The 11546-nt window shown below is 46.8% G+C and overlaps 1 protein-coding gene across 1 annotated transcript in view; it reads right to left on the reverse strand.

The window, feature by feature from the left end:
• The window catches only part of KATNIP (katanin interacting protein), a 155688-nt gene that overhangs the window by 101281 nt on the left and 42861 nt on the right, over window positions 1–11546 (reverse strand). Inside the window, exon 6 of the mRNA XM_007452838.1 lies at window positions 2641–2908. Within this exon, the coding sequence (XP_007452900.1) occupies window positions 2641–2908 (268 nt within the window). The remainder of the gene's footprint in view (window positions 1–2640; window positions 2909–11546) is intronic.

Raw genomic sequence — 11546 nt, forward strand, 5'->3', positions numbered from 1 at the left:
AACAAGTACAATGACAGGACTTTCCTTGGGGTTGAGATTTAATGTGCGGGTGAGGATTTAATGAGGGACATAAGTAAAGCCCTTGGAATAGCTCTTGGCTCATATTAATAACAACTTGGTAAGTGTTGGCAATTATTATTTATGTAGTTATGTGCTTATTGTCTGTTTTCCCTGCTAGGATTAAATGACGTAGAATGAGTGGGCCCATCTTGTCCCAGCACAGTGCCTGGGGCATGATGCGTGCCCAGTGCATGAATGAACAGCCCAGAACCAAGCACATCTTTTCAGGTTACTGCTGACTGTGCTTGAGTAAACACTCAGGACTATCTCAGAACTCCAATCCCATGCTGGGGTCTGGGGAGACCTTGTAACAGGCTCCTCAGCCTCCTTCTTCCTCCCCTTGGTGGGAGCCTGTCTCCTGCTGGGGCCGAGAAGCCAGCCAGGGGCTGCAGATGAAAGGGGCAGCTGAGAGCGGCGGTAGGGGGTGTTCATGCCGCCCTCGTGTACTGCAGACTGGGCACCCACCGCCTTCAGCAGACATCACCAGGGTCAACTCGGGGCCTGCCGAGCAAATCTAATTGTTAAAAAATGTAAAATGGCAAGAAAGTGAAGTTCTCTCCTTTAGCTTTATGCCCAGTATCACTATTAAACTGCCTGGGGTCCAATTGCTCCCCCTCTGTGGCCTGGTCCTCCACACCAGGAAGTGACTGTCATACCCACTCCCACCTCCATCCCCGCCACACCCCCGTTTCCAGGGCAGGGGCCCAGTCAACCCCCTCACAGCACTTCCCTTCCCCTTGGAGGAAACACAATCCACAGCAGTGATGCAGCCCCAGTGGGTCTCATTCAGAAGGGTATGTTCATTGCCGTGACCACCAGATGCTTTAGCAGGTGAGCATAGTCCTTCATTTATTTTAAAGATTTCCCGAATGGCTTGAATGTGCCAGGTGAAGGCTGCAAGCTGGGGATGCCACAGAGGGGAAGAGCTGGCCTGTGCCCTGGCAGAGCTCACAGGCCGGAGGGAGAGAAAGGCAACTGCCAGCATTGAGACTAGTGTCATGATGATGCTACAGGAGCAGAGCAGGCACTGACCTAGCTGGCCAGGCTGGGAGTGCCAAGAAGGCTTCCTGGAGGAAGCAGCCTCTGAGCTGAGTCTCGGGGAAAAAGCAGGGAGCCAGGTTTCATGGGTCAGAGTGGAGCAGAAAGGAAATGTGGTGATCTAGGTGGAGGGAACAGCCCAGCAAGGAGGTGAGAGCATGTCGGAGGGACAAATGTTCTCTTCGCTGGAGACATCAACCGTGGGGTGTAGATTTTCCAGAGCTGCCTGTTATTATGTCCCCCGAGACTCATAGGTTCAAGTCCTAACCCCCAGTACCTCAGAGTGTGGCTGTATTTGGAGATAGGGTCACTAGAGAGGTAGTTAAGGTGAAATGAGGCCTTTAGAATGTGTGCGAAGCCAACATGACTGGTGTCCTTATAATAAGAGGAGATTAGGACACAGGGACACAGAGGGAAGACCATGTGAGGACACAGGGAGAAGGTAGCCACCTGCAAGCCAAGGACAGAGGCCTCAGACGACACCAAAGCTTGCCGAAGCCCTGATCTTGGACCTCTAGCCTCCGGAACTGTGAAAAAATTTACATTTCCGTGGCTGTTGATGCCACCCCTGGTCTGTGTACTTTGTTACGGCAGCCTGGGCAGACGAATATACTCACTGCCTGATTTCAAACATTCCCTCATTTCTCCTTCCTTAGGTTCACTCATGCTTCCCCATTGGTTGGTCTTGGTATTTGGTTCAGGAAATACGGCACCTCCAGCTTTGGGGAGAATGCCATAACCGTAACCCTCCTGCCACCCACCAATTGTTCTGTTGACTCTACCTTCTAGGGTGATTTCTGAAAAACCTTCTCCAGTGGACAATTGCTGTTGGTGCCCAGCTTCTCCTTCAGATTCACCTTAATTTTCCTTTGGAAACTACTATCTCCGTCCATGTGGTTTGGGTGGCGATAACCACACCCCCAGTCCTGTTGGCCGGACCTGGCCAATCAGAGCCACGGTGACTAGTTCAGAGATGTGACCCCACGTGGGTTCAAGAGCCAAGTCTGGGACTTCTGCTGGAGCTTTTAGGAAGAGAAATCCACTTTCTGATGGAGTTGCAAAGCCACTGTCTCAATTCTGCGTCTAGATGTGGAAAGCCCACTTGAGAACGATGCCAAGACAAAAGAAGGAAGACAGAAGAGGAAGAAAAGGAAGAAGGGGAGGGAAGGGGAGGGGAGGGGAACGGAAATGAGTCATACTGCAGCCCTGGACTCCTCAGTTATCCAAGTCAGTAAACAGTCCCTTTTGCTCAAGTCAGTTTCACTAGCCAGTTGCCGCATAGATGCTGGTAAACTTCCTACAATGCACAGGACAGCCCCCTACAACTATCTGCCAGACGTTTACCATCTGGAATTTCAGGGTCATCTGTAAGCTTCTGGGAGCCTTCCCCTCTTGCAATCAGCAGAGACCTGACTGATATATACCCCGGCCTGTGAGATGGTCTACCCAAAGCTGAATTCAAAGTACCACTGGAAATTTAAGTCCCATTATTAGATCCAGAGACATCAAAGCCAAAGAAATGCCACAGAAGACAGAGCTTACTTTTGGAAGCTGGGTTAAATTCTAGTACTACGAGGGTGTCTGGGAGCTGGGGAGGGCGTCCTTCTGTCTCCTGGTCCTCGGAAACATTCTTCTGCACGGAGTCCCCACTGGGAAGAGGGGAGTAATCTCTAGGACGACCCACCAGCACCTGGTCCTCGGGCTCCGGCTCAGAGAGTACATCCTCTTCGATAGAGTCATACTCATCACTCGAACCACCCTTTTCTTTCCTTTGTAGGTTGACACTAAGTTCCAGGCTTTTTCTTAGCTCCTGCCAAAAGTCAAGAAGAGAAGTGAAAAATGAAATATGTTCCTTTGAGGAAAAACTCTTTTGCAAATAGATCATTAGAATCAAAGAACTATTCCCATGAAACTAACATTTACCAAAACCGTCTCAACCCATGTGTTATCCTCACTTTGAGGATGAGGAAACAAAGGGGCAGGGACAAATAAGAAACTCTCCTCTGGATGGAGCAGAGTTTAGTTTTATAGTATTAATTGTGGTTTTCTGTAGCTGCAAATTTTTTCATACGTCTTCTGCCTCTAAGAGATTGTAGATTTACAATCTTAAGACCAAGCATTAAGCTATACTTACAGTGATCAAAAAATTTATCACTGAAGCCAGGATACTTTGAATTTATTTATTTATTTATTTTTGGCGGCACTGGGTCTTCGTTTTTGCGCACAGGCTTTTCTCTAAGTCATGGAAAGCGGAGAGTGGGGGCTACTCTTTGTTGCGATGTGCGGGCTTCTCATCGCGGTGGCTTCTCTTGTTGAGGAGCATGGGCTCTAGGCACGCGGGCTCCAGTAGTTGTGGCTCACGGGCTCAGCAGTTGTGGCTCACGGGCTCTAGAGCGCAGGCTCAGTAGTTGTGGTACACGGGCTTAGCTGCTCCACGGCATGTGGGTGGGGATCTTCCCGGATCAGGGCTCGAACCCGTGTCCCCTGCATTGGCAGGCGGATTCTTAACCACTGCACCACCAGGGAAGTCCCCAGGATACTTTGGAAGGGGAATAAAGGCACTACTACATTTACACTGGGACGAAAGTGTACACTGGACTGTCTGGGGAAACCAGTATGTTTGGTTAGGCTCACTATGCTATCCCTGTAGCCCTTGTAGTAACTAACACAGTTGTGACAGCGTGAGAAGCAATCAAGTTTACGGTTGACCATAAACTTAATAGTTGTGTGGTAGGCTGAATAATGATTCCCCAAAGATGTCCAAGTCCTTATTCCTGGACCCACTGAATTAGTGAGGGCTCATGTACAAGTGAGAAGCATCACATAGAAAACTTTGATCATCTTAGACAAATCATCCTAAAAAGCCCAATGATAGAAATACGGACATCAAAGGTGCTGCTGGTGAGGGCTCAGGAAATAAGGAACATGTTATTGGGAACTAGAGGACAGAAAATCCTGTTATGTGGCAGCAGAATCTTAGCCAAACTGTGTCCTATAGTTATATGGTAAGAGGAACTTGTAAATGACGAACTTGGATATTTAGCTCAAGAGAGTTCCAAGCAAAGTGTTAAAGATACAGCCTGGTTCCTTCTTGCTGCTTGGAGTAAAATGCTATAGGAAAGGGACAGACTGAGAGAACTGTTAAGTAAAAAGAACTGGGAGTTGATGATTTGGGAAGCTCTCAGCCTACTGCAAAAGATGCTAAAAAAAAGCATGAAAAAGCCAGGAAAGTGTGCTCTGGAGAAAAAAATGAAGGGTGTGGCTGCACAACCTTTTGCCAAAACCTCAGAAGGATCTACAGTTTAGAGCAGCGGTCCCCAACCCCCGGTCCATGGACCAGTACCAGTCTGCGGCCTGTTAGGTGAGGTGAGCAGCGGGCCGGCAAGCAAAGCTTCACCTGCCATCCCCATCGCTCACATTACTGCCTGAACCATCACCCCACCCCGTCCGTGGAAAAACTGTCTTCCACGAAACCGGTCCCTTGTGCCAAAAAGGTTGGGGACCGCTGGTTTAGAGTATTCAATCACTCTGAGGGCTCTTTGAAGAGATTAGACATGTGACTCATGAATCCCCTTAGACATCTCAGCAGAAGCCAGGAAAAGAGATGGGATTATCCAGGAAAGATTTGTGGAGGAGCCTCTTGTCTAATGGAGTGAATCCTAGAGACATATAGAGGAGATGCACATGGTTTTTGAGACTGTTATACCAGCAGAAACACTGCCAGCTTGGACTCAGTGGGAGAGAGAAAGGACAAAATGAAAGAAAGCTGACAGGCTCCCAAAATTCTACAGGCAGGAAACAGATTAATAAAACTATGTAGGTGCAAACACATGCTACCCTTCATGAAAGAGGAAGAATGACTCCCAGGGTGCAGCCATGGGCCCAGAGGGCAGAATCCTGAGCCACAGAGAATTATTCCTGTGCCTTGAAACCTAATGGAGTTTGCCCAGTTGGATTTCAAAATTGCTTGGGTTTGGTGACTCCTTTTTCCCTTTAATTTTCTGTCTATTGTAATGAGAATGTCTATAGCTGTTATCCTGTGCCTGACCCATCACTGTATTTGGGAGCAGATAACTTGTTTTCTAGTTTTAAAAGTTCACAGGGGGAGAGAAATTTTGCCCTAAGATGAGTAATACCCATAGACTCACCCCTAGCTAATTTAGATATAGATAATGAGCTTTGGGAGTTTTGAGCAGATGAGACTTAAATGATATTTTGCACTTAAGTTGCTACTGTAATGGGTTGAGACTTTTGGGAAACTTGGGATGGGATGGAAGTATTCTGCATGTGTGGTGGACATGAATCTTTGGGGGCCCGAGAGCAGACTGTTGTGGGCCCCAAAGATGTCCATGTTCTAATCACCTTGGATGGTGAATATTACATGGCAAAGGGACCTTGCAGATGTGATTAACAATCTTGAGATGGGGGATATTATCTTGGATATCTAGAGGGGCCTATGTAATCACAAGGGTCCTTCTAAGAGGGAGGCAGGAAGATCAGAATCAGAAAGACAAGATATAAGGGTGGAAGCAGAGGTTAGGGAGGAGAGAAGATGCTGCCCTGCTGGCCTTGAAGGAGGAAAGGGCACAAGCCAAGGAATGTAGGTGGCCTCTAGATGTTGGAAAAGGCGAGGAATTGGATTCTCCTGTAGGGCCTCTAGAAGGAACATAGGTCTGCTGACATCTTGATTTTAGACCAATGAAACTGAATTTGGATTTCTGAGCTCCAGAACTGTAAGATAAACCATTAAGTTTGTGGTAAGTTGTCATGGCAGCAATAAGAAACTTTTGTTTTGTTTTGTTTTGGTTTTGGTTTTTTTAGACATGCCTCACAGCTTGTGGGATCTTAGTTCCCTGACCAGGGATTGAACCCCGGCCCCTGGCAGTGGAAGCACTGAGTCTTAACCATTGGACCACCAGTGAATTCCCCAGGAAACTAATATAGCTATCGATCTTTTATAGCTCTCTCCCTCCCACCCTGCCCAATATCAAGTATCAGTGATATTTATTGAGCAAATAGAACACTGCCTGGCACATAGTAGGTGCTTGACAAATACGTGCTGAATGACTAATTTATGTCAGTGACTGGGTAGAAGCTGTAAGCAGGGGTGGAGAGCACCCACCTGCCTTGGCGGTGGCATTAGTGATGTGACTCTTAGAAAGTTACTTAACTTCTCTGATCTGCATTTTGCCACCCATGAAAATGGGTTAACGAATCCCAACCTCACTGAATTGTTTTATTAAAGTAGTGGTGTGAACTGGGGATGATTTTGTCCCCCTCTCCAGGGGACATTTGGCAATTATTTGGAGATGTTTTTGGTCAGAACTGGGGGAAAGGAATGCTAGCGGCATCTGGTAGGTGGAGGCCAGGGATGCTGCTAAACATCCTAGAATGTACAGGACAGTTCCCACAACAAAGAATTATCTGGGCAAATGTCAATAGTGGTGCGGGTGAAAAACCCTATATTAAAGTGAGCACGTATTCACCAATGGCTTTTCAAAAGATAATAGCAAGGCCTTCTAGTTGAGTGTATTGACGTGATCCATGCAACCTTCACGGAAGCCAGATTGAAGCCATGGCTCGTGTCTTCAAAGTCTGACTGTGGTCGGCAGTTGGAGGGCGAACAGGTTTACTGCTCCTCCGTGGGGAAACATGAGTTCCTAGGTGGCCTGCTGTTTAACAGCAACTGCAGTGCCTGTAAAGCTAGTAATCCTTTACAGCGGAATAATGTTCTGTACCTTACAAAACATTTTCAACTCCCTCCCCCATTTGATCCTCACAATGACCCTGCAGCATAGATGGGTGGAGTGCAACTTGCTTTGGTGATAACGTGAACTCCGGCCACAGCAGGATAAGCAGCTGGTCCCGGTTCCTGGTCCACCCCACCCATCTCAGATGGGGTCATCTTCAGTTCTCTGTTCTGCAGGGGTGGAGGCAAGGCTAGGTGAGAAAACAGGGGGCAAACCCGGTATTCTCACCCAGTCACGGTGGAAAAAAATGATAAAAGCGATGCCAGCTAAACTGGGAGATTCCCAGCTGGGAGACTGCTCTGACTGTCCAGGAGATCTTGGTCAGTCCCAGGGCCCAGAATTCTCCCCACTGATGCCTAAGGCCAAGTGGAGCTACCACCCACTGCCAGTTCCAGGCAATAGCTGGATGAGGCATTAGGATTCTAGAACCCACGGTCAGTTGAGCAGGTTCCCTCCAGACTCTTCATCACCTTCACCTTGTGGTAGTCCCATATTTTAAGTGACTGAATTTCTGGAGTCCCCACAAGTCGGAGGACTGAGGCCTAGAGCCTTTAAGCTGGTCCGACCTGTCACAATGATTAAGTGGCAGAGTCGTGACGTGTGCCCTCAGCCATAGCTCCCTGCTCCTTCTAGACGATCCAAGTGTAAAACAGACTCGCTTTTGTGGTCCAACCAATGGGCAACTATTATCATGCATTTATTCACACATGCAGGCGTGTCACAGATGCTTCGCTGAGGGCTGAGGTAATGGTGGGGAGTAAGATGGTGAAGCTTCGGGCAATCAGTGCACAAAGAAAAAGAATCAGGGGCATTTCAGATGTGGCCAGGACTGGGAAGGAAAGAGCCTGCCTGCATGACGTAACCAAGAGTGAGTGGGCTGAGGGCAGCCCTGTTGAAAGCTGGTCACGGAATGCTGGGTGATAAAGAAACGCCCAGTGAATGTCTGGGGCACAAGGTGTGTCAGGAGGAACAGCAGAGGCAAAAGCCTGGAGGCAGCAATGGCTGGAGGGCAGCGGGTACCAAACACACTGGGAGGGGAGGGCGGGGAGCAGGAAGGGGGTCACAGGGGCAGTGCCTTGTAGGCCTCGGAGCAGAGTCTGGATTTTCTTTCATGTACCATAAGAGGTCACGAAGGGTGCTAAGCAGAAATACAACATTATCTGATTTCTGTTTTTAAAGATCACTATGGCTCTTGGATACCAAGTGGATTTTGAGAGGTGGGGCCAGGATGGAAACAGGACAGACAGCTGCACCTGCGGTAGCAGGTAAAGCAGAGGGTGGAAGCAGAGGTGGGGACAGGAGATGCATTTTGAGATGTATTTTGGAGGCCGAGATGACAGAAATGGCTGACTAGAAATTAACAATGTGCATACCCTTCACTCCAGCCCTTCTAGGAATTTACCCTTCATTCTTAAGTATGCAAAGATCATTGAGGCATCATTTATAAAAGAGAATGACCTGCATGTTCATTAGTAAGAGATGGGTTAAATTACTAATAGAGCAGGCGTTGACGGAGCCCCAGGCAGCCCTTACAGAGAATGAGGTAGGTCTCATGCACTTATTCAGAAAGACAGCAAGATATATGTTTAAGTAAAAAGAAGCATGTTGGAAAATGTACATATAGTATAAACCTGATTCTTTTAAAAATTATTATATTAGTATGTATACATATAGGCATACAAAAAGTCTGGAAACATCAAACTCTTAACAATATTCTCTCTGGGGTGGCGTTATGGGGACTTTGTTTTCTGCTTTGTTTTACTTAATTTTTTATTATAAGCATGTTTTCAATTTTATAAATAGAAAAATATCAGGTATTTACATTTATGTTTAAATCCATACTCCTGAAAATAAATAAATCCCATATAGGAGTGGTAGGAACAGTGGTGTGGAGGGCCCTGAACGGCCAGTTGTCTGATAGTCACTGATCTCTAGCCCTGCCTGGAATACATTTTGTCCCCAAAAGAGGGATTCAGAAATGGGTGAGCTGCGGCACTCGATGCTGGCAGGTGATGGGCAGCGTCTAACTTACTGTATCCACTTGAGTGGTCCAGATTTAAAAGTAACAAGCCCCCAATCTCAACAGGGAGAAATTCCAGTAATATAAATAGAGCACCCATAAGTCCTTCTCAGAAAAAAACCTCCAGAGGACAACATCCAAACAATGAAAAGTAAAATGAAAATGAAGAACACAGACCCGGGGGCTTCCCTGGTGGCGCAGTGGTTGAGAGTCCGCCTGCCGATGCAGGGGACGCGGGTTCGCGCCGCGGTCCGGGAAGATCCCACATGCCGCGGAGCGGCTGGGCCCGTGAGCCATGGCTGCTGAGCCTGCGCGTCCGGAGCCTGTGCTCAACAGTGAGAGGCCCACGTACCGCAAAACAAACAAACAAACAAAAAAAACAGAAGAGGGCAGGCAGTGTGGGTGCAACCTGGCCTCATTTTCCATAGCAGATTAGTCAATTCATATCCATCTTAAATGGAAACAACAGGGTTTTAAAAAATGGCAACTCCGATCTCTTAATATTTTGTTCATAATTTATTAAACGGACGGGATGTTTTAAGAAATCTCTCTTGTGATAAAGAAATCTGAATTTCAGTAATTCTGTTTCAATTTGGTTTTGCTTCTGGCAAATTAATGCAAATTTAAATGCCATAATTGTATTTACTATAAATATATATAGTAAATATATATATATATAAAAGAAGCCTAGATTCTGCATTACTGCTATCTTGTTCACAGAGGAAAATAATACATTTGCTTACACTGGGTGAGCACACTTTAAGAACCTAGACCCTTATAATGCCCACGTGATCTAAAACCATCTGTTCTAGGGGCAAAGGGGAGATGAACTAAGTAGCCACATTCCCTCGAGAAAGCTGTTCAAAGCCTTACCACCTGGAAAGATGAGGACCTTTGGTTGGTCGCTTTGAAAGCCAACCTGCCGATACATCAAAGGGATACCCTGCTAGGGCATCTACCAGTTGCTTTGAAGCTGTCATCCAGAAAAAGCTCTGTGAAAACTTACTTTATAGCTTTGCTTTAAAACCTTGTTATACGCAATTTCAATGCTCAGCCCTTAAAATGCTCAGTTCAAGCCCTTTCAACAGAAAGCCTTCTGCATGAAGGCCAGGCTGCAAATACCACAGGTGGGGAGCAGATGATGGGACTGTATACAAATTGGCCTTCTTGCTAGAGAGCCAGGGGGAGGCGAGGGAAGGAAGGATGCTGGACCAGTGACTAAAACGCAGCCGAGGTTTCATGGTCAGTGGGTTAGTGCCTTACATGCCTGATCTTCCTCTTTTCTGCTGGGCTAGGAAAAGAGCAAAACCGGGTCACCATAGCACATGAAATGTCTGCAACAATGGCAACCGCAGCTGTAATATCAACAAAGGCAGCAGCTGCTGATAACAAAGCTTTTGCTACATATCAGGCACCACGCTAACCCCTCTACACACCTCATCTCCCTGCAGCCTCCCAGCACCCCTGTGTGTAGGTGTCCTTATCTTATAGGTTCAGGGCACTTAAATGGCAGCCCCAGGTCATGTGGCTAGCAAGGGCAGAGCCAGGGTTTGGATGAAGGACTGTCTGACTCCAAAGTCCAGGTTTTTCATTCCGTGCCCACGTTTATTCCCTGCCTGGCATCAATGTATTGGAAGCCAGTGGTCTCTAGAGCCAGATGAAAGTCAGGTGTTCTGCGATCACCCATTGGCTTACACGAAATTGATGACACCTGCCTGTAAGAGCTTTTGACACAAAGCTGCCATGAGGCCACTAAATGTGTTAAAGTATGTGTTCGGTGTTAGTGGACGAAGCATTAAACCTCTAACTCCACTTAGAAAAGGGAACAGCTTGGTCTAAGTTCTGGGTGTGGGTTCCAGGCCCGACTCCAGCGGCCCTATGTCCCCAGGCAAGTCTCTGAGCCTCAAGCCCCCACCTCTCATGTGGGAAAATGTTCCCTGACAACCTGACAAGTTTGTGGAAGGGATGCAATGAGATAATAGCTATGAATTAGTGTTTCGTGATTGCTCTAACAGAGGTCTAGGTTTTACAGAAAATTTAACATTGAGATGACAGCATATTCTTTTCTATCTCTCAGACCCTATTGACACTGCCTACAAGAATATCAGATGTTTAGCCCATGAAGCCACACTGGATACTTTGAGTCCTCAAGAGGAAGCAGCAGTCTCTGCGGTAGAGGTCACGGACATGCTGCGAACCCCCAATGATGTCCTCATTTGATTGGCAATTTTATAAAAGTGGGATTTGCATGCACTGTTGCAATAATTCCCACCAACTCCTATTGCCTTATATGAGCCATTTTACATATATTAAACTGCCTGACCCAGAAATGATTTTTACCCTGCAATGAGGGGTTAATTAACTAATCTGTCCTTCTTTTCATTCATTCATTTATTGTTGAATATATGTGTCCCCGTAAGCAGGTCTGATTGCTAAGTGCTAGGGATAGAGTGAGGAATAAGAGAGTCCCTATTGTCATGGAATTTATAATCTGGCAACAAAGACAGCCATTCCATAAGAAATTACCAATACAACGAGAGTCAAGAACCCACATCTGAGGCTTACCAGTCCACACCTCAAGCCTGGTGGCATCTAGATAACAAACTTCCCAGAATAAAGTGACTTGAGCTCTAACTATAGGGTCCATGCTGTGTATTTTTTAAATCACATTTCCCTAC

Source organism: Lipotes vexillifer, unplaced genomic scaffold, assembly GCF_000442215.2.
Source record: "Lipotes vexillifer unplaced genomic scaffold, Lipotes_vexillifer_v1.1 scaffold426, whole genome shotgun sequence".
In the NCBI taxonomy this organism is placed as follows: Eukaryota; Metazoa; Chordata; class Mammalia; order Artiodactyla; family Lipotidae; genus Lipotes; species Lipotes vexillifer.